The following is a 23,955-nucleotide window of genomic DNA, read 5'->3' on the forward strand; positions in this document are numbered from 1 at the left end:
CAACAGTTGTTGCTAGTCTGAGGACCACACTTTGAGTAGCAAGGTTCTAGAGCAATTGTTAGCTAATTTAAAAAAAAAAAAAAGTGAGTCTTATATGTGATTTCAAATTTTCTTGTGGCCTTATTAAAAAGAATTTTAAAAGATCAGGTGAAACTAATTTGATGATTAGATTTTATTTAACCCACTACATCCCAAATATGAGGATTTTGATGGGCAAAATTACTATAAGCTGTATTACTTTTTTTTTTTAAGTCTTTGAAATCTGGTGTATACTTTACATTTTGTCCATCTGAATTTGGACCAGCCACATTTCATGTGCTCAGCGGCCACATGAGGCCAGTGGCTGCCGAATTCCCCAGTTCTAGAGAATCTCCTGGGCTCTACAGGGCTGAGGAACAGTGTCTGGTTCTCAGACCCCAGGGAGCGGCTCAGGGCTAATAGGGTGGAAGGCAAAAGAAGGGCACCAGGAGGCACGAGTGAGAACAGATTCAGCAGCCAAAGATGTGTGGCCCGAAATCGCCCTGAGAGGAGAGGGCAGTAGGAGGGAGCTCTGGATGGCGTCAGGACTCTAAGCAATGTGGCTATTATTACTATTATTATTACTATCTGTTCCTAGGCAACACTCCCAATAACTTTCTTAACCTAAAAAAAATTGAGACAGGATTGCCATTTAATATTATATTAGCTTCAGGTGTACACAATTGTATACATTGAAAAATGATTGCCACGATATGTTAGGCTAACATCTATTGCTGCACATAAGTTACGTTTTCTTTTCTTACCATATGAACTTTTGATATACTCTCTTAGCGACTTTCAAACATATAATTCATTATTTTAAGATATACTCTGTCAGCGACTTTCAAATAGACAGTTATTAACCGTAGTCCCCATGGTGTACATTATATCCACAGGACTTATGTATCTTTTTTTTTTTTGACTGCACTGGCCCTGTGCTGTGGCTCAGGTCTTAGCTGCCCCATAGCATGTGGGATCTTAGTCCCCCAACCAGGGATTGAACCTTCATCCCCTGCACTGGAAGGTGGATTCTTAACCACTAGACCACCAGGGAAGTCCCCTTATTTGTCTTATAACTGGAGGTCTGTATCTTTTGATTACCTTCATTTTAAGACTCACAGCACACTTAAAATTGTGTACCATTCACTCTAGCTGACCAGGCATGATACTGTTACTGCCAAATTTTTGCAAATTTTTTTTCTCCCCCAAATATCATAGGACCGTTGACATTTAAAGATTGCCTCAGTGAGTGCTCAAAGCTCTTCACATAAGGTCCTTACAACTATTTTTGAGATACCAAATATATTACAGTTTCTAAAGTTACATTTCAGAGAAATGCATTTACAGTGACAGTTTCCCAGAAGAAGCAAGGCCATGTTTCAACGTCAGGGGGTTTTATTTCTGTTTCATATTTCAGTTTGAACTTCCTTACCCTTCTTATGTCTTTCCTAAGAGAAAAAGCAGAGGCAACTAATGTTGATCTGCAGGAATCCTTAATACAGAAAAAAGACGATTTAGTCCAGAGAGTAATTTTGTGGTTCCTGCCTGGCTGGGCGAAAACTACCCAGACTTCAAGCTGCACTCACATTGGAAATCTACTTATATCTCCATTTCTTTCAGGACATGCCGCTTTATTTATTTTTCTGCTTCTTGCTGTGTAACCATTTTCATCATGGGGGCCAAATCTGTTCACCTATACCAGCAGGAATAAACACTGAAGTGCAAAGCACAGGGTGGGGCTCAGGAGTTCAGAGGGCTGGGTATGCAGTGGGATGTGTCCTGGGCCAGCTGGGGGCCAGAGACTGTCCCAGGCCTGGGGCTCTGTGATTGGCTCAGTCCATCTCAAGAGGGAGGAGGGGGTGGGCGATGGGGAAAGAAGGGACACCATGGGTGTCTGAGCCCTCCTCCAGTATGCAAAGTTCACCTTCAAAATAGCCATTTCCCTCCGAAAGACACAGTGCAGGCAGCTCATCTTCTTCACTGTTTCCATTTCCCCTTTTCTCTCACCCTCAGCAAAGGTCCTGTATTTAAGAGACTGCCCTGTTTAAACTCCCCTCCTCCAAGAACTGAGCCGTTCATCTCTTGGCACTGCTTGGATACAGCTGTAATTATAGCTGTACAAGCTCATCGATACATGAAGAACATGGACTAATCATTATCTTTCAAAAGCCATCATGGTCCCAGTGGTCCTGGGTACAGGCGCATCCTCCTTTTCCCCATTGCCAGGAGCTTCGGAGGGATATTTTTAACCTTAATTACATATCCCCGAGATGCTCTCCTTTCCAGCTTGCTTTTCTTTGTGTGAAACTCTCGAGGTACTCTGAGGGAGACAGAAATGACAGCTGGCAGACAAGCTCTGCGTCCTTAGCCTGAGAGTCAGCTTGCAGAGGAGCTGCCTCGGGGCAGATGAAGCCTGGGGCAGCTCCTGATTAACTCTGCAGCCCGCCCCCAAACTCCCCCGCTGCCTTTAGTTCTTTCCAGACCCGTCCTGGTGTGCCCACTGCACCCCTGCATGTAGGCAGAGCAGATTATGAAACAGCAGCCCCCGTCACTCCCTACTCCTCTCTGTGGATGTTCTTGTTATAGGAGGAATCGTAATTCTGAGCTTGCAGGCACTTGGAGGTCTCTAGTCCATGCCCTTCCTTTTATAGGGGAGGAAATGGAAGACATTCCTCTCTCACTCATATATTTATGCCTCGTTCAAGCTTTTAGCAAATACTTAGGAGGCTCAGATGGTAAAGAATCTGCCTGCAATTCAGGAGACCCAGGTTCCATTCCTGGGCTGGGCAGATCCCCTGGAGAAGGGAATGGCTACCCACCTCCAGTATTATGGCCTGGAGAATTCCATGGACAGAGGAGCCTGGCGAGCTGCAGCCCATGGGGTCTCGAAGAGTCAGACACCACTGAGTGACTAACACTACTGAGCCCTAATCTGTGCCAGGTGCTCTCCCAGAGGCTACAGATACCAGTGTGAGCCAGACACACAAGGTCTTAGCTCATCCTTATGGTGGAGACAGATGAGAAGCGAGTGGATCAATAAATCACAAAGACTGTCACTGAGGGAGCTAGAACCACAGCGCCTCAAAGATGCCCATGTCTCAATGCTGCCTGGAACCTATGAGAGTGTTTTATTATGTGGTATTGGGGAATTAAGATGCAGAGAGAATTAAGGTTACCTTGAATTATTTAGGTGGCCCAATCCAATCCCAAGGGTCTTCATAAGGTAAAGAGGGAGGTTGGAGAGTCAGACCCAGAGAGGTGGCATGGTGACAAAGCGTGACTGGCCATCCCTGGCTTTGAAAATGGAGAAATGGACCATGAGCCAGGATCACAGCCCTGCTAACTCCTTGACTGTAGCCCAGTGAGACCCATTTCAGACTTCCAACCCTCAGAACTGTAAGATCATACATGTAATGTTTTTAAACCACTACATTTACGGTAATTTGTTACAGCGGCAATAGGAACTAATCCCGTTGCAGACAATGATAAGGGTTATAAAGAAAAACAAAATAATGAGGGCATGCCTTTAGATGAGGAGACCTGGAAGTAACACTGGGGCAGTCAGCTATGGAGTGATGTCAGGGGACAGAGTCTGAGGCAGAGGCCAGGGCAAGTGCAAAGATCCTGGGGTAGGGAAGAGCTTTGACAGGATTGACTATCTGCTCAACGCCTTTCCAGGAGAGAGTGTGATTTTGTTGTCTGGTTTCCGGAGCAGCCACTGGTCTTTCTTGCAGACTTCTGAGGAACATTTAGATCTGTTCATTTAAATGCCTGGTCTCCCTCTTTAAGGACTGGAACTGCATCTTTCCCTTGTCCCAATATGAGGTGCTAAGGCCTCATTTGCCAGTCATTGGATTAGGGGAAACACATGTCTCCAAGACTTTAGAACTTTCCCCCCAAATCATGAGGCAGCACAAATATTATCGAAAGACAGGGGGACACTCTGATCACCATCAGCCTCTTGGAATTCTTTTACTTGGACAGTCAGGGGCAGAAGAAATGAAGGGACTTTGGAAACTTCTTACTTACCCTCTTCTGGTAAATCCCTTTGTAGAAAATGACTAAGTGATGACCTACTAATTAATTTAATATTGAGCGGGGTGAGAAATTTGGATGTCTTGGGGTTGCTCAAAACGGGGCTCATCTCTGCTAAGAACCAGGCGAGGGAGTTAAGGTTAACCTCAAAAGTTTTCTTGAGCACCGAGAGGGAAATTGGGGCACCATCTTTCAAGCCAGGTGCAGCTGGGCCTTTCCTTTGGTCAGCGGTCATGAAGACTGCCCTGGGCTGGGCTCCAGGGCAGACACAGAGACGAGGGAGACCCTCACTGTTCCCGAGGCACCCACTGTCCCCTAGGCACCCACTGTCCCCTGTGGGAGACTGCCACAGAGCTGAGTACCACCCCACACGGCAAGGGCGTGGTAGTGGGAAGACAGCAAGTACTAGGGGAACGTAGAACGGAGGGAGGTGATTTGGGGGAAGGATTGGCGGGCCATTTGCTTCCTCCAGTTTAAGGGGAGCTCCTTTTGCTGTAGAAGGTTCCCAAAACACCTCTACTTTAAGCTCTACACACCTGGGGTTCAAGGTGTCATCTTGCTAAGTCCTGGATCTCTAGACTGAATGTTCTGTGCAGGCAGAGACTGGGTCTGTGAGGCTGACTGTTGGCCTTCTTTGCCCAACTAATCTGTGTTGAATGAATGGCTGTGCAGAGTCTCAGCTAAGCATTCTGGAACATGACCACTCAGCTTAAGAACAGGGTCATCTTGAACCTCATTAAAGAAGGTTAATGGCTCAAACGGTACACAACTCACAGCTGGTTCCATAGCTGGGGCCAACTTTCTGTGGTCGGGAAAACAAAAGCTGGTAGACATGGCGGCAGCTTGAGATTTCATCTGGCGCTCACCTTCCAGCCAGGGGGCCCCACTGGAACAGAGAACCTGCCCACGATGCAGAGGCAGTCGACCAAGGCATGAAAAATCAGTGCCAAGTCAGGAGATACAGTGGATAGTGTGCTGCTGCTGCAAAGCCGCTTCAGTCGTGTCCGACTCTGTGCAACCCCAGAGATGGCAGCCCACCAGGCTCCCCTGTCCCTGGGATTCTCCAGGCAAGAACACTGGAGTGGGTTGCCATTGCCTTCTCCAAGGCATGAAAGGTAAAAGTGAAAGTGAAGTTGCTCATTCGTGTCCGACTCTTTGCGACCCCATGGACTGCAGCCTACGAGGCTCCTCCGCCCATGGGATTTTCCAGGCAAGAGTACTGGAGTGGGGTGCCATCACCTTCTCCAGTGGATAGTGTGGACCCAATTAAAAATGACAACAGCAGCGAGGGCAAAACAAGCCCTAATTTTAAATGAAACACATAGGCTTTCTATATGTTTAAGGGTGGCAGCAGAATTAATTCATTCAGTAAATATCTACTGGGGTCTCCCCCAGTGGCTCAGCGATGAAGAATCTGCCAAAAATGCAGAAGATGCGGGTTCAATCCCTGGGTCAGGAAGATTCCCCGGAGAAAATGGCAAATGGTATTCTTGCCTAGGAAATCCCATGGACAGACGAGCCTGGTCCATGGGGTTGCAAAAGAGTCAGACATGACTTAGCAACTACAAATATCTATTGAATGCCCACTACATGCCAGAAACAGCTCTAAGAGAAATAATGAATAAATCAAGCAATAAATATATAAAGTTAGATACTCACAAGTGCCATCAAGAAGACAAAGCAGGGTAAGGGGTTTGAGAGCCATAGGTGGGGGGCAAAAGGCAGGTGGCTCTTTCAATGGAGTAATCAGCAATTATTTTCTTAGAGGAAAGACTCTTTTCTGTAGGACAGCTCTAAGTAGCCTCTTACATGTACTAAGGTTAGACTCAGAATCTGATCTTGACAGTGAAGTTAGAGAAGACACTAAACCATTCTGCAAGGAGCAAGTAATTGCTAAAGTACTGATTGGTTTTTGCGCTTTTTCTGGTTAGAATTGGAGAAAGGGATATCAAACCCCTTAGGGTTTGATGTAGGGCATGGAGACAAGTGGCACAAGTATCTGGGTAGGCAGCAGTGGTCCTAGCAACATGGCATAGGCCGCACTGAAAACTGGAGATATACATGTCAGCGGGGATACACGTGTCAGACCACTGTTTGTGAGCTTCTGGTGCAGTGAAACCTGACGCTCAATTGAAATGTCTCTTTTTCTCCTTTGAAATTCCCCCAGAATAGTCCAAACGTTTGCATATTGAGGTACTTTTAGCTGCATGTAACAGAAAACCCAATTTAACTACTGTACTTGAACAAAAAGGAATTAACTGTCTCACAAACAGGAAGTCTAGAGGCCAGGCAATAACCAGGCTGCTTAATCCTGCTCAGTTAATTCAATGGCATCATTGAGGACCCAGGTTCATTTCATCCTTCTGGTCTGTCCTCTGCAGCCTGGCCTCACTTTCCAGTGACTGCTCCTCTTGGTTTCAAGATGGCAGCAGCAACTCCAGCAATCACATCCTACAACGGCTTCCAAACTTAGAAAATGGATCTTTTCATCCTATGTCTTCTTCTAAGACAAATAAACTTTTACCAGAAGCCTTGTGGAACATTTCCCATCACATCTCATTGATTACTACTGCATCATATTCCTAGCAGTTACATTACATTACAATATTCCTGAATATTCATTGGAAGGACTGATGCTGAAGCTGAAGCTCCAATACCTTGGCCACCTGATACAAAGAACTGACTCATTAGAAAAGACTCTAGGAAAGGAAAGATTGAAGGCAGAAGGAGAAGCGGATGACAGAGGATGAGATGGTTGAATGACATCAGCTAGTCAATGGACATGAGTTTGAGCAAGCTCCAGGAGGTGGTGAAGGACAGGGAAGCCTGGAGCGCAGCAGTCCATGGGGTCGCAAAGAGTCGGACATGATGAGCGACTGAACAACAACAGCAATATTCCTGTGCTTAAACCCACCAGCCACAGCTAGTGTTGGCCCCCGTGTGGGCTCTGCTTTGGGCTACAAGTAAGAAACGGTCCACCTGGGGCAAGGTGGACCGGAAGGCTTATAGCATGAGAAGCAGCGACAAGATCGGCAGAGCGGGGAGGGGGAGAGGGTAGAGACAGTCATTTGGAGGTAGAGAGGGCGGATAGAAGCCAGAAGAGCTGGAGTCAACACTTACTAGAGATCGAACAGAAGAAAAGTCTTCTGAGACAAAGACAGACCCAGGTTTTGCAAAGTGAACAGGCTGAATACATTCCAGGAACTACTGATGCAAGGAAAATGACAAAGGTGGTTAAGAATTCCCACCAGCTTCAAAGCAGAAAACGAAAAATACTGGTTCCCTGTAATGGGACTGGTACCAGCTTGGCCTTGGATTACTGTATTTTAATACACTTTGTATACTAAGTGTCTTAAAAATTTTTTTTTCTTTTAGTTTTTGGCCACGCCATGCTGCGTGTGGGATCTTAGTTCCCTGACTGGGGATCAAAACTGCGCACCCTGCCTTGGAAATATGGAGTCTTAACCACTATACCAGGGACGTCAGGTATACTAGGTTTCTGAAGACAGTAGAACACTGCCTCTGTAGAATTTTGAAGGGAAATTTGGTCCCCAAGAATTTCATCTTCATCAGATTTCCTTCTGAATCTGATGGCAACTGGAAAATGTTTTGAGACACCCAGAAGCTTGGGAAACAGATCTGTCCTTGTTCTATGGCAGATTACAATAAAATGAAATGAAATAAAATTACATGAAAATGCAGGCTTCTAGAATGTGGCTGTCACAGCCTAAAGGGACTGCTTGGTTGCTGTGGACCACACCGTGGGCCCCGCTGTGGACCACACGGCCGCCGAGTCCTGCAAGGCGGCCCCACATGCGGGCTTCTGCCGCCCATGCATCTTCAGCTCCGCTTGCGCAATGTCAGGAAGTCTGTGTTCGAGCCACATCCTTCGCCCAGCGGCTCAGACGGAATCTTTTACTTCACTTGGTGACCACTCAGAACAATAACAGCTGCCACCCTCTTCCTGAGCTAAACAACAATGGCTCAACCGTCAACCCTCCCGGACAGTTGTGACGGAACGGCTTTTAGAAAGTTGTTTCGTTTTTTTCTATCTCTGCAAAAGCCACACTGACCAGAGCAACGTGACGGCCACTGTCAGGGACCAGGAACTGAGTCATGAGTCTGTCGCCTGAACGGCTCAAGCCACCGGGGTTTTCTTCTAAATGGGGAAAGAATACCTGGAGACTATGAGGCAGATGGTTTCAAATTCCCTCTTCACCCAAAGTTGCCTTAAAACCTGAATCTGTGTTCCTGTCTTGACTTCGACACTCACCAGCCAGGGCAGAATCTCAACCACAAGAAAAGACAGGAAGTTTGCAGCAAACGTCACCATGACGGTGGACCAGCAGAGGCTTTTATTTTCTCCTTTATTCTTCTGTGTGGAAGGATGTCAGAGGAGCAGCAGGGGTGGGAGGGTCGCAGGATGGAGCTGTAGGGCCCCATGCACTTGGACTGTGGCAGCGGGTTGTTTACGTGCCAGCCTTGGGGCCTCCCTGTTCCAGCTGACCCATCAAGACTGCTCGCCCTGCCTTGACGTCCCTGGGAGGAGAGTCATTGCAAAAGGCCTCGGGAACCCCAGAGCTCACTCTGGAGTCAGCAGTCCTCCTCCGAGGGCCACTTCCCTTTCCATGTCGGGGCGGGAGTCGGGGCCTTACGAGAAACCCACTCTCGGTGTGGGAAACGGGACTGAGGGGCCGGCCCTCAGAGTCCTGCCCACCCCCAGCACCAGCAGCTCCACCTCCAGTCTGGAAGGTTCCCAGGCTCAAGGGCAGCTGTTGAATGACGGCTCAAATCCCCGGGCTGCTGGGGACACCGTGGAAACTCTCAGCCCGAGGAGCCGAGCTGAGGGTGCCTGATCGGCACAAACTGGTCTCCTTCCCACCACCCCTGAGCACTGCTAGAACCTTCTAGCACTTCCAGTCTCCCTTCCCCTCCCCCTCTACACTGCCTCTGTGCCCCCTTGGTTCCCTCTCTCTTTTTTTTTTTCTATCAGAACTGCCCCCCAGCACTCATCTCTACCCCTCCCTCTTTCTTCTTTCACTTTTTCTTCCTCCCTCTTGTTTACTTTTTGTTTTCTTTTCCTTTTTGGGCAAGCATCTGGGACCCTTGTCCCTAGACAGGGATCGAACCCACGACCCCTCCATTGGAAGCAGAGTCCTAACCACTGCACTACCAGGGACGTCCCTTCCTCTCTCTTCCCTTTCTCTTTCCCTGTCTCCCTCTTTCCTCTTTCACTGTTCCTTCTTTCCTCTCTCTTCCTTTCTCCTCCTCTCTCCATCCCATTTCCTGCCCTTCTTCCCTCCTCCCTCATCTGAGCTCGAGGTAGAACTGACTTAGGCTGGTTCACAGGTGTCCTCGTCTTATTCGAGGTCTGTTTCTCTCATAGCAAATCAAGACTTTAAAGGCATGCCAGCGTTTTTGTTTTTGTTTTTTTCACTTTAGGATATTGTATTGGTTTTGCCATACATTGACATGAGTCCGCCAAAAAAAAAAAAAAAAAACAATAGAGTCAATAACAAATATATATATAAATAAATAAAGAGAAAACTAAATAAAGCCATGCTGGTGGCTCCCCCTTCTCCACAACTCGCGCCTAGCCCTGCCACTGACCACTCTCCCTGGCTGCGTATTTTACCTGCAGTCTGGGAGGCCTGATTTTGAGCCCCACTTCACAGCAGAGTCACACTCACGCCCGAGACCACATAGCTGGCACAAGCTTGACTTGACCCAGCTGGGAACTGGGTGGTTGGCTTGCCTTCCAGGTGCCTCAACAGATTTACTGCAAAGGCCAAATGTCATCTCTGATCATTTATTATCTACAACCATGGAAGGAAAAGTATCCTCTCCCTCTGAGAGGTTCCATCTCCCTGCCTCCCTGTCCTCCTTCCTGGGACAGAATCCGTCCTTCTCTAAGGCGTTCAACGCCCAGCTGGGTTTGGACACACCTTCTGGGGTCGAAAAATAGAAGGCTTAGTCAGGCAGGTCTGGAGCCTGGGCGTGATGCCCCACTTCTGCGGGGCTCAGCGACCTCCATGCTTTAAAGCACAGGGGTTGAGTGAAGTTACGGCTTACACGCTTCCCACCCATCTCTGATGTTTCGTAAGTCTGGGGATGGTGGAGTGAGAATTGAGTCCCCAAGGGTCAGGCTCGCTCCTCCACCTGAGCTACCTGGGGACCGTCACTTGACTGACTTCACGAGGTTGGCAAGCAACAGAGACAGAGTGTCTCCTTCGGTTTTGACAAAAAGCGGGAGGTCCAGGGTGAGAACAGCTAAGGCGATTAGAATAAGATGAAAGTCTTTGCTGCTTCACTTGGCAATGTTTCAGGCCAGATCTTATTTGGGGAGCCTTCTATTCTGGGGGTACCCAACAGACTCAGGTGTAAGGAATGAGTTATTTAGAAACTGTGGCTAAGCTCAGAAAAGAATATGAGGTTTCTGCCTCAACATGAAAAGAGGAACTGGAGTTAAAATGAGCCCCGATCAGTAAGTACTGAAGCTGCGACAACCCCGGGACTTGGCCTGACCACGCGCGTGGTTTAACCACCTCCTCGTGCACAGCTGCTCTGACCGTCTTGTACGCTGTTGTGTCTTCGCAGGAGTACAAATGGCTCAGGCTGCCTCGGCACCCCCAGCTCCCCGTACCCTGGTTACTGGTCTTGGCCAAGAGGAGGTCCTAGGCCCAGTGCCCGGGTTGGGGAAAGATGCGTCCAGCAGGGCCCGGCTTTTCTGTGAGATCTGCCTGGCTGAGTGTAGGCCTCAGGTAACGATGCCTCAACCCCACAACTCTACCTGTTGTCCGAGCCATGGGTGGGTCCCTGCTCCAAGACAGAGGATTGCAGAGAAAGCCGTTGATGGCTGAGCCGACCAGGTTCCCTCTCGGGACTGGCAACTCAGGAATGAGACTGTTGGTGGGAGCAGGGCAGACTCACCAAGACGGGCTAAGAAAGGGGCCCCTTGCAGAGAAAGCCGTTGAAGGCCAAGCCAATCAGTTTCCCTCTCGGGACTGGCAACTCAGTAGTGAGCCTGTTGGTGGGAGCAGGGCAGACCTCCCAAAAGGGGCTGAGTTGTGGCAGGTAGCACCTGGACCGCAGGGCCCCAAGCCCTTCCGGTCCAGGCCCAGCCTTCTCCCTCCTTGCGCTGTACATCTCCCCCAGGGCTGCCCACACTCCTTGCACACGTTAGCCAAACTGAGTCTCTGTTCTTTTCGACCCCCAAAGCCTAGTGAGGCCCCAGGTTCGGAAGCTGCTACAGGACTGGCAGCCATTCCCTGGAAAACGCGATGTCACAGCAGCAAGGAGTGACGGCGAGAAGGTCCGGACCTGGGTGCAACTTAAGACGGTTACAAGCCGTGAGTGCAGACTCTGTACAAGAAGCCACAGTCGGGCCTTTTCCAGTTTACAACCTAGTCATACTTAAAGTCTTCTTCCCTTTGAAGGAATAAAAGAAACCACAAGGGGAAAAAAGATCAAAAGCCCCGACTAACTTTTAACTCGAGAGTTTAAACTCCTTTCAGCAAACCACCAATCAAGGACACTAACCTCTGTGGGAAAGTTCACACAGTCCTAGACTTGGGGAAAATTCAAGGCCATTGAGCCCCACCAGCCCCCCAGGCAGGCCTTCCCTTGGACAGTCTTGTCCCTGACAGGTGAGGAGCCCACAACAAGACCACCCTCCCAGTGGCGGGTGGCTGCCAAGTCTTGAAAAGACCGTCTAGTCTTAGGGTACCAACGTGTGTTCCTGGTGACAAGGCTGAGACATGGGAGCGTCCCAGATGATCCAGAAACATTCAAACGGGTGTTCTTTAGATACCACTGCAGATGCATGTGTGGGAAAGGACCAAGAAGCCAGAAGCTACGCTCAGCCTGACCTGCGTGCGTGTGCATGAGAGCACACTCAGTTGTGTCCAACTCTTTGCAGCCCCATGTACCCCAGGGACCTGCCTATTGTCCAGTTTTGTCTGTCCCACTGCCTCCTGAGTGCATGTTGAGTCGCTTCAGCCGTGTCCGACTCTGTGCAATCCCATGGACTGAAGCCCGCCAGGCTCCTCTGTCCATGGGGATTCTCCAGACAAGAGTACTGGAGTGGGTTACCATGCCCTTCTCCAGGGGATCCTCCCGACCCAGGGACTGAACCCAGATTTCTTGCATTGCAGGCAGATTCTTTACCGTCTGAGCCACCAGGAAAGCCTGTTGCATCCTAGTTCTGCACAAAATGCATCATTCCATTTATCTCCGGAATCAATGACTGCACGCCACCTCACCCCTTCCACTTCTACTTTCTTTTCAACTAAACCCCTGGTCCTGTCACGGCTCCTCCATGATGTGCTGTCCTGACCCTCGCCTATCCTGGCCACTCTGCTCGGCACACGGGTAGGGGGCGGTGCCCCTCCCCAGGGGCCGGAGAGCTGAGTGTCACTCCTCTGCCCCCACCAGCAAGAGCATCTCTGTTGTCGTGTATTGTGATGACACCACACCCGTGGGTCTTGTCACACAAACCGTATGGAGGGTGGTTTTCCTGGATTCAGCACCCCTGGTGTGTCCTTCTGTAACCTTTTTCTTCCTTCTCTCTCTCTCTCTTTTTTGGCCAAGTTGCACAGCTTGTGTTTTCAGGATCTTTAGTTCCTTGACCAAGTATGGAACCCGGGTCCGCAGCAATGAAAGGGCCAAGTCCCAACCACTGGACCAGTAGGGAACTTCCTCTTTAACCTTTATAATCAGGGTTTTACGTGTTCGGACTTTCCATGGGGAAATCAGATGTCATGATGCCTTTGACAAAACAGGTCTCTATGAATTCAAAGGTATTATTTCCTGCTCATCCTTAGGGTGATCTTCTGGCCCCTCAAAACCTACAGTCTGCTGTCCTGCAAGCTCCCTCTCTTCTCTCCTTCACGGCCCACTTACTCTCACACATTTGAACGCACCGAAGAAAAGAATCAACAACCACAGTCACTTTTCCTTTGCATCTGAGCGTGCTTATTCCCGTTATTTCCCCTTCACACCCATGAACACAGACAGTGTCTGTGGTGCCTGCTCCATCACGCCCCGGAGCAGGTCCGTTTGCAGGGTCACAGTCTGCCCGCTGAGCAACCCCAGCCACAGTCCTCTAGGAGAAAGACAGGCTCAGACAAGCCCCACGTCTAGGCTGCCTGGGACACCCGGTTTCTCCCCTCCTTCCTCTTTCGCTGCCAGTATACGCTGCAGTCAAGGTCACGTTTCAAGGTTTCTGAAAGACTCACCTGAACAGTGAATTTATCATCTTCATTGGGCAGAATCCTGTAAGTGTAAACACAGTTCCGGTACCTGAAACAGACCAAGTGCTGAGTTAGAACCTACACGCTCCTTTTTCTGGACGTCGAGGGGCCTGGGACAGAGGCACCACTTGTCCCCTCCCACCTCACCCCCCCAGCACTCAAGGAGCCTTAAGGGAAGGTGGTGGAGTCCCTAGGGCGTGGTTCACTCTGGTACTTGACAGCTGTGTGGGTTGATCTAAAGGGGTCCTCCACTCGGAAGGGCTTCCTCAGCCTCTGGGCTGTCCTGTTGGCCAAACAAAATGGAGCCAGAGTGGGTATTTGAAGAAGGAACGAGACCCTAGCGGAGTTGAGCACAGTGGGAGCATCCCAAGTGGGAGGCAGGCACAGCCACAGAGGGGCCGCGCTGGCCAGGGTGAGGCTCACGCAGCTTTGGGTGGAAGTCTCCCACCCTCTGTGGCTGCTTCCCCGGGAGACTTTGCCCCACAGGCTCGTTCTCCCGAAGGCTGGCCACGATTCCTTCAGAAAGCTGGATTTTCCGAGAAGCCTTAGGGTGAGCCTCAGGGTAGCTTCTAACACAGAAGGGCAAGGAATCCTGGATTCTCTTTCTAGAGGCTCAGCCTTCCTCTGGTCCAGAGGACTCCGACGTGGGAAGGAAGGAGAGCCACTTTTTCCTTTCCTAAAAGCCTTGAGAGGAAGGGGGGCTGTCAGGTCTGAGCGTGTGGGGGAGGGGCCCATGGATAGGTGGTCCAGCAGGGGCAGCCAGCCTGCAGACAGCCTGGTGGCAGTGGACAGCCACGGAGTTCCCCTGGCTTGGCTACTGAGGCCAAAGGCGTAAGGAATTTGGAGGACACCACTTGGGTCTTACACTCTCAGTTGAAATGACTGTTCTATCCTCTCACCCATAATCTCCCATCCCCACTTCCCCCACATGGGATTCTCACGGACCCTGAAAACTTGCCCACGCCTCTAGACCCCCAGGCAGCTCCACACTCTGGCTCACAGAGGCTCATATTGTTTTGATGATCAAAGTGATGCTTCAGTACAAAGCGGTCATTCATTTAACCTCTCCTAGATGCCCAGCACTCAATACTTATGTGTTACTGTTTAACTAGATTTTGAAGTTATTCACTAGTTAACAAAATTTAAGACCACTCAGAAAGGTACAAAATGAAAAAAAAAAAAAGTATCCCTCCCCAGTCCTGTGAATTCTCTGGAGTTCCTACTCCTTTTGTAAATCATTCCAGAACGTTTAAACATACACATAAATTGACGCATATCTTTTAAATGCAAATAACATCATATTACATGTTGTTCTAGAATTTTCTGTTTTTCACCAATATATATATATTTTATATATATATATATATATATATATATATATATATATATATAAGCAATCTGTCCAAGTCATGTTCCAGCACATGATCAGCTCATCATTTATTTGACCAGACCATGATGATGAACAGGTAGTTTTGTGTGTGTGTGTGTGTGTGTGTGTGTGTGTGTGTGGTGTGGACACTCACTTGTGTCCAATTCTTGTGACCCTATGGACTATAGCCCACCAGGCTCCTCTGTCCATGGAATTATCCTTGTCCATGGCAAGAATATTGGAGTGGGGAGCCACTCCCTTCTCTAGGGGATTTTCCCCTTCCCAGGGATCAGAACTGGGGCTCCCATGTTGCAGGCAGATTCTTCGCTGTCTAAGCCACCAAGGAAGCCTGGATAGGTAGTTATTTGGGGCTTTTCACTCCTATAAGTAGTGCTGCAATGAACATCTCTGTTCTGACCTCTTGTGTACATGGCTGAATCCTCAGTAAAATCCTTTAGTTTCTCCCTCAGTAAAAAGGGGAGAATAATAACACAGCATCAACTTTTTGTGTAAATTGAGCATTTAGACTAGTGCTCAAAACACACCAAACACCGCAAGTGCCGCCATTTGCGAGCGGGGGTGGATACGTCTCTAGAAGGAGAACGGCTGGGCTAAAGGTTGCAGGCACTGTATGTTTTGATAGAGACTAACATTGCCTTCCAATGAAGTCGTCACACTGTGTCTCCTACTAACCTGTCTCTTACTAACTGGGTATGAAAGTGTATGTTTCCCCATACCCTGCCAACTGGTTGTTATCAGACATTTTAATCTTTTGCAAATTTGAGAGATGATGGCTGGCTTTAATTTGCCTTTCTTTATGAGCAGGGTTGAATGTATTCTCATAAGTTTTACATATTTGTATTTCTTTTTCTGTGAATTCCTTTTCATGTCTTTGGCTCACTTTTTTTTTAAAATTCATCTTTTGCTTATTTATTCATAAGATTTTGATATATGCTACAATATATTTTTGAGTTATTTATTTTTAACACTGTATATTGATGTTTTTCTTCTTAGCTGTACAGAGGTTTTATAATTTTATGTGGTCCATCTTACAATTTTTAATGCCTTTTGAAACAATGAATGTTAAAAGAAAGTTTTGGAGGATGTTTTGGGTGATTTCACTTCCATGTGTCTCTTCATTTCGCATAGGAAAATTTCCTCTCTTCCTCTGACCCCTTTAATTCCCACCTTTCCCATTCCCATCCTGTCTCCAAAGCCTGAACTGACACCACAGTTGGCTTATTTCAGAGATGGCCAGGATGAAGCTCTAATTCAGCATCACCTCACCTCCCAGAGATGTCCCCGGGGAAACGGGGAACCGTCCCAGACCCCCACCTCACTCCCCCCATGCCCACCCACTGCAGCCTCAGCCCCATTTGTAGAGCCAGCCAGGCACACACCCCAGACAGTTGGAAGCCTGTTCTGGTCTTATCTTTCACAGCCTGTTCTCATGACACTTCCTCCTGTAGATATGCAAATAAGGCCAGGGCGGAGAATCGTCTCTTATTTGGCTGAGGGCAGCTAATTTACGGAAGAGGTGGAACAGGCGCCCAAACATCAGCTTGTAAACAGAAGGAAAGAACTCAGAGTCACCAGGAGGGGCACACATAAAGCTCGCCGAACAGGAAGGCCCCTCCGTGAATCGAGCGTGGCAGACAAGCCTCTGTGGCTTTTTCAAAGGTGCTCGAGAAACACTGATAAGGCTCTGTGTTACTCAGGTGGATCAGAATCAACAGCTAGTACAGCAGAAGATGCTTTCCCCTCAGATCGTTAACATTCAGCATCTCCTATGCATGGGGGTGGGGGGGAGCACACGTCATCCCTGGGGCCGAATCAGTGGTCTTCAAGGAAAAGCGTGAGCATCACCACCACCACCACTCCCTGCCACGCACATCCCCTGGAGAGCGGTGGGTTCAAACTGGCTGCCGCTGGGGGCTCTGCAGAGAGGTGGAGGGGGCCACTCCTCAGCCTCCCACACTCACCAGCAGCTGCACTTCACCCTGGTCCCATACACTTGACATGTACATATACATACATGTGCACACGCATAGACAGATACATAACATATTAATAAACATGTTGTCGTTCAGCGGCTAAGTTGTCTCTGACTCTTTAGGACCCTATGGACTGTAGCACGCCACGCTTCCCTGTCCTTCACTATCTCTTGGAGTTTGCTCAAATTTATGTCCATTAATGCTATTCTAACCATCGTGTCCTCTGCTGCCCCTTTCTCCTTTTGCCCTCAATCTTTTCCAGCACCAAGGTCTTTTCCAGTGAGTCAGCTCTTTTCATCAGGTGGGTACACACACATATGCGTGCGTGCGTGCTAAGTTGCTTCAGTCGTGTCCGACTCTTTGCGACCCTATGGACTGATCCTGTTAGGCTCCTCCATCCACAGGATTCTCCAGGCAAGAGTACTGGAATGGGTTGCCATGCCCTCCTCCTGGGGATCTTCCCGACCCAGGGATTGAACCCAAGTCTCCTATAGCTCCTGCACTGCAGGCGGATTCTTTACTGCTGAGCCACCGGGAAAGCCCACACAAACACATTTACATCCCCAGAATCTTATATATAGAGTGTTTACAGTGAAAATTCCACAAGCAAATCACCTTTGACAACCACTGCCCTGGAACATAGCCCAGACAATGTGCTCATTGGGGACCATGGGTCCTATTTAGCCCTTTCTCACCTCTTGATAATGCTTTAGTAACAATTTGGGGGAAGGGAGAGTTAGCTCAAATGGTAGAGCACTCACTTTGCACATGAGCGGTACCGGGACTGATGTAGTTACAATTTAGGGCACTAGCCCTGGTCTTCAGCTGCTACTCTTTCCAGAGTCTGGGCCACATTTCAGAGCAGGTGTGTTAGGAATATTCCCATTGGAGACCCAGGCTGGGATGACGCTGGGCTGGCCCAACCTCCCACATGTGGGATCACTCTATTCTTGGAGGCAGTGGCACTCACAGCGAATTTTCCATGCGACTCCCAACAGCCATTGGGTGACTACAGGTGCCTACACTGTTCTCAGCAGGAGATGCTTCCCCTTGGAAAGCACTTTCAGATCATGGGTTTGGGAAGTTTAACTCAAATGTAAGAGGATAAGCAAATGGAAATAGGAAGAAACTACTTTGTGGCATTTTATTTATTCTTTCAGATTAATGTTACTATTTCTGTGTGACTATTCCTAGCCAAATAACCACTGAGAACATGCCCAGAAGCATCTTTTCCTATGGTGAGAGAGAGAGAAATCAAATTCTGAAATTCGAGAACCTCATTAGTGTCTGTCTCACTCAGCCGATCAGCTTAGCATGTTCCGGAGTTGTTTAAAAAACTCCTTTGCAACTCATTATCCTTCAGTTTTAATTTCTAATTGTGTGTGTGTGTGTGTGTGTGTGTGTGTGTGTGTGTGTTTGCTTGAGTGTTGCAGACATCTGGACGAGAGAGGATGGGAGAACAAGGATTGGAAGCTCTACATTCAAAAAAGCCACTTGAGTCCAATGTAGAAATTAGAGAAAATGTGTGTAGACCCTACGAACCAAGGGTGCTCACTGTCCACCACCCAAACCTCAAAGAATCCCAGGCAAAGAGAGCGAGGAAAAGAGGCCATCGGTTCAGAAGAGAGGAAGCAGGAGGAGGCAGCCCAGGTGGCCAGGTGAGAGGTGGGGTGAGTGTAGTTGTGGGCCTGCAGCGCGTCCTGCCCCAGCATCCTGGGGAGGGGCCTTGCCTGAGACCCCCAGGAGGAAGCCCACCTATCCATGCACCTCACCACCCCTGCATTACTCAACCCAGTCAGGTGGACCTCAGATCAGGGGGCTCCCTCTCCCATCCCTGCTGATGCTTTATCTTTGGGAAGAAGAGTTGGGCAGAAACCCAACCCAGTGTCTAAAAAAAATAATTGGATCCAGCTTTTTCCTGACAGTTCTTTGCTGGAAAAGAAAAACCACCAGATCTATTCAAAACAGCACCACTGAAAAGAAGGGGGTACCATTTTTCTAAGAACTCAAAGATGATGTCTCCATGTGACATAGAAGCACTGCAAAAAGGAAAAATGAAAAAGAAAATACACTCTGGAGAAGTCTGACTTGTGAGCTCAGTAAGATTTAAGAGACAATTGCTTCTCTGAAACTGGAGAAATGCATTGTGAAAACTGAGGAACAGGAGATAAAAGAAAAAACTGGTCAGAAGTGAAAAACCCAGAGTTCTACAGCCAGCATTAAACGCTATGAGAGAGGCAGCAAACAGCAGCTTTGTGTTCTGGAGAACTTTATCAAGGAAGAAGATAAATCTGAGAAAGTCAATCAGTACAGGAGGAGAGGGAAGATGAGAAATACAGAGGACAAAGCTCTGTCCTCCAACATAAATACAGCAGGGGTTCCTGAACTCACAGCTAGCTTTCTTTTTTTAATTTTTTTTAAGTTTTCTAATATAAAAAGAAAAAGCAGAACAGGTAAGTCAATCTAAGCACATATGACTTGAAATTCAGAAAATTCAATGGACGACCCTCTTTTTTTAAAGCATTTTTTAATGTGAACTATTGTTTAAGTTTTTATTGAATTTGTGACAATGTTGTTTCTGTTTACGCTTTGGTATTTTGGCCTCAAGATATGTGGGATCTTAGCTACCCAAACAGGGATTGAACCTGCACACCCCTGCTTTGGGAGGAGAAGTCTTAACCTCTGCACTGCCAGGTAAGCCCCGGGCCAGCCGTCTGACAGACAGAAAACAACGCAGATGACCTGGACACTGCCCTTGCACCCTCCCCTCTCTCCCCCGTAGACCCTCTCTCTCCTTCATCCGCCCTGTGTCCAGCAGGCTGGCTGTCGTGGGCAACGTCACCAACGTTAAGCGAATGGGAGGCGCTGGCAGGGTGAGGGGATGGTGAGATAGGGGCATCAATCCCCCTGACTGCACCCCCGACCTGCAGCAGACCAGCAGTGGCTGAAGTCCTCCACGGGAGGCCCTGATCCTCAGGACCAGCAGTGGGAATGTCTTCCCAGGGTTGCCCGCCCAGGTTACTCCACCATCCCTATGCTTGGCACCCCTTTGATTATGCCACCTATTTCCTGTTGGGATCCTGGCCAACACAACTCATAAGCAAAACCAGTAGTGAGTAACAGAGGATAGCAACAGCAATAAAATAAAAGCCTTAAAATTACAGAAAACCATGCATAATTGTATGCCAGAAAATTTGAAAATCTCAACAAATTATTTTTTTACTAAAAAACATATATAACTTATCAGAAGTAACACAAAAACAACAAGGTCCAATTGTATAGAATAGAGAACCATAGTCAATATCCTGTGATAAACTGTAATGGAAAAGACTATGAAAAAGAATACGCATATATGTGTAACTGAATCACTTTGCTCTACCACAGAAATTAACACAATGTTTAAATCAACTATACTTCAATAAGGTACATTTATAAGTAGCATAAGAAGAAATAGAAATCAAGAAAGATTCAATACCAAAAAATAAGAAATTGAATTATCTCTATAAATTGCTCTGAGGAAAAGTACCTTTGCCAATTTTTTTTTTTTGAAAAAATCAGGTAATGATGATGCTTCATAAATATTTCCAGGATCAAAATCATATAAAATCAATTTCACTTATGAACAAAGGTGCAAAAATTTTACATGAAATTCTGAGTGTAATAAAGTCATCATAATCAAGAACAGTTGATTCTAATCATGCAAAAAAAAAAAAAAGTTCCTATTAGGAAATCTATAAAATCAAACTCTTTACCAGTTAATGAAATATGAGACACAGCATAATCATCTCAATAGATATTAAAAAGGCATTTGACAAAAGTTAATAATCCCTTCTTCAAAACTCTTCATAAAACTAGGAAGAGAACTTCTTTTTGGACATGCCAAAAACAAAAACAAAAACACCCCCCACAACTAGCTATTATCAACTGCTAACTACGTGCCAGATACTGTATGAAGTCCTTCCCAGGTAGCACCAAGTTTGATTCTCATAGTACTTCTGTTTGAGGTAAATATTTTCTTTTCTCCATATCCTCCACTGTAATATCTTAGAAACATCAGCCAATGCAATAAAATACGAACTCCAAATAAGGGTTACAAGTACTTGGAAAGTAGGCCACAGAATGATTATAATTCATGTATGATTTGATTCTTTACCAAAAAAATCCAAGAGTAGCAAATGAAAATAATTTTCAACAATGAGGAGTAAAGTGATAGAATAAATGTGAATTTATACAATCAGCTTCTTTGTATGTTATCAGTTACTCCAAAAGTGTAACTGCAGAAGAAAAGGTATTCACAACAGCAGCAAAGTAATAAATATCATCAGAATTAATCATACTAACAAATATGTCCAAGGAGCAGCGGCTCCATGGGCACAGGAGGGCTGAGAGGAGCTACTCCACCTTCAAGGTCAGGAGGGGCAGCCGTGAGGAGATACCCCTCGTCCAAGGTAAGGAGCAGCAGCTGTGCTTTGCTGGAGCAGGTGTCAAGAGACACCCCACGTCCAAGGTAAGAGAAACCCAAGTAAGATGGTAGGTGTTGCAAGAGGGCATCAGAGGGCAGACACACAAACCATAATCACAGAAACCTAGCCAATCTGATCACAGGGACCACAGCCTTGTCTAACTCAATGAAACTAAGCCATGCTGTGTGGGGCCACCCAAGACGGACGGGTCATGGTGGAGAGGTCGGACAGAATGTGGTCCACTAGAGAAGGGAATGGAAACCACTTCAGTATTCTTGCCTTGAGAACCCCATGAACAGTATGAAAAGGCAAAATGATAGGATACTGAAACAGGAACTCCCTAGGTCACTAGGTGCCCAATATGCTACTGGAGATCAGTGTAGAAATAACTCCAGAAAGAATGAAGGGATGGAGCCAAAGCAAAAACAATACCCCGTTGTGGATGGGACTGGTGATAGAAGCAAGGTCCGATGCTATAAAGAGCAATACTGCATAGGAACCTGGAATGTCAGGTCCATGAATCAAGGCAAATTGGAAGTGGTCAAACAGGAGATGGCAAGAGTGAACGTCAACATTCTAGGAATCAGCGAACTAAAATGGACTGAAATGGGTAAATTTAACTCAGATGACCATTATATCTACTACTGCGGGCAGGAATCCCTCGGGAGAAACGGAGTAGCCATCATGGTCAACAAAAGAGTCCAAAATGCAGTACTTGGATGCAATCTCAAAAATGACAGAATGCTCTGTTCCTTTCCAAGGCAAACCATTCAATATCATGGTAATCCAAGTCTATGCCCCAACCAGTAACGCTGAAGAAGCTGAAGTTAAACGGTTCTATGAAGACCTACAAGACCTTTTAGAACTAACACCCCAAAAAGATATCCTTTTCATTATAGGGGACTGGAATGCAAAAGTAGGAAGTCAAGAAACACTTGGAGTAACAGGCAAATTTGGCCTTGGAGTACAGAATGAAGCAGGGCAAAGGCTAATAAGAGTTTTGCCAAGAGAACACATCGGCCATAGCAAATACCCTCTTCCAACAACACAAGAGAAAACTCTACACATGGACATCCCCAGATGGTCAACACCGAAATCAGATTGATTATATTCTCTGCAACCAAAGATGGAGAAGCTCTATACAGTCAGCAAAAACAAGACCGGGAACTGACTGTGGCTCAGATCATGAACTCCTTATTGCCAAATTCAGACTTAAATTGAAGAAAGTAGAGAAAACCACTAGACCATTCAGTCAGTCAGTCAGTTCAGTCGCTCAGTCATGTCCAACTCTGCGACCCCATGAACTGCAGCACACCAGGCCTCCCTGTCCATCACCAACTCCCGGAGTTCACCCAAACTCTTGTCCATCGAGTCAGTCATGCCATCCAGCCATCTCATCCTCTGTTGTCCCCTTCTCCTCCTGCCCCCAATCCCTCCCAGCATCAGTCTTTTCCAGTGAGTCAACTCTTCACATGAGGTAGCCAAAGTATTGGAGTTTCAGCTTTAGCGTCAGTCCTTCCAAACAACACCCAGGACTGATCTCCTTTAGAATGGACTGATTGGATCTCCTTGCAGTCCAAGGGACTCTCAAGAGTCTTCTCCAACACCACAGTTCAAAAGCATCAATTCTTTGACCTAAATCAAATCCCTTATGAGTATAGAGTAGAAGTGAGAAATAGATTTAAGGGACTAGATCTGATAGATAGAGAGCCTGATGAACTATGGATGGAGGTTCATGACATTGTACAGGAGACAGGGATCAAGACCATCCCCAAGAAAAAGAAATGCAAAATGGCTCTCTGAGGGGGCCTTACAAATAGTTGTGAAAAGAAGAGAAGTGAAAAGCAAAGGAGAAAAGGAAAGATATAAGCATCTGAATGCAGAGTTCCAAAGAATAGCAAGAAGAGATAAGAAAGCCTTCCTCAGTGATCAATGCAAAGAAATAGAGAAAACAACAGAATGGGAAAGACTTCAAGAAAATGAGAGATACCAAGGGAACATTTCATGCAAAGATGGGTTCAATAAAGGACAGAAATGGTATGAACCTAACAGAAGCACAAGATAATAAGAAGAGGTGGCAAGAATACACAGAAGAATTGTACAAAAAAGATCTTCACGACCCAGATAATCACGATGGTGTGACCACTCACCTAGAGCCAGACATCCTGGAATGTGAAGTCAAGTGGGCCTTAGAAAGCATCACTACGAACAAAGCTAGTGGAGGTGACGGAATCCCTGTTGAGCTATTTCAAATCCTAAAAGATGATGCTGTGAAAGCGCTGCACTCAATATGCCAGCAAATTTGGAAAACTCAGCAGTTTTCATTCCAATCCCAAAGAAAGGCAATGCCAAAGAATGCTCAAACTACCACACAATTGCACTCATCTCACCTTCTAGTAAAGTAATGCTCAGAATTCTCCAAGCCAGGCTTCAGCAATACGTGAACCATGAACTTCCTGATGTTCAAGCTGGTTTTAGAAAAGGCAGAGGAACCAGAGATCAAATAGCCAACATCTGCTGGATCATGGAAAAAGCAAAAGAGTTCCAGAAAAACATCTATTTCTGCTTTATTGACTATGCCAAAGCTTTTGACTGTGTGGATCACAATAAACTGTGGAAAATTCTGAGAGAAATGGGAGTACCAGACCACCTGACCTGCCTCTTGAGAAACCTGTATGCAGGTCAGCAAGCAACAGTTAGAACCGGACATGGAGCAACAGACTGGTTCCAAATAGGAAAAGGAGTACGTCAAAGCTGTATATTGTCACCCTGCTTATTTAACTTATATGCAGAGTACATCATGAGAAATGCTGGGCTGGAAGAAA

The 23,955-nt window shown here is 47.0% G+C and overlaps 1 protein-coding gene across 1 annotated transcript in view; it reads right to left on the reverse strand.

The window, feature by feature from the left end:
* Positions 1 to 23,955, reverse strand: part of INPP5D (inositol polyphosphate-5-phosphatase D) — a 137,809-nt gene that overhangs the window by 102,576 nt on the left and 11,278 nt on the right. Inside the window, exon 2 of the mRNA XM_027967486.2 lies at positions 13,290 to 13,353. Coding sequence (XP_027823287.1) covers positions 13,290 to 13,353 — 64 coding nt within the window. The remainder of the gene's footprint in view (positions 1 to 13,289; positions 13,354 to 23,955) is intronic.

The sequence above is a fragment of the Ovis aries genome, chromosome 1 (genome assembly GCF_016772045.2).
Source record: "Ovis aries strain OAR_USU_Benz2616 breed Rambouillet chromosome 1, ARS-UI_Ramb_v3.0, whole genome shotgun sequence".
In the NCBI taxonomy this organism is placed as follows: Eukaryota; Metazoa; Chordata; class Mammalia; order Artiodactyla; family Bovidae; genus Ovis; species Ovis aries.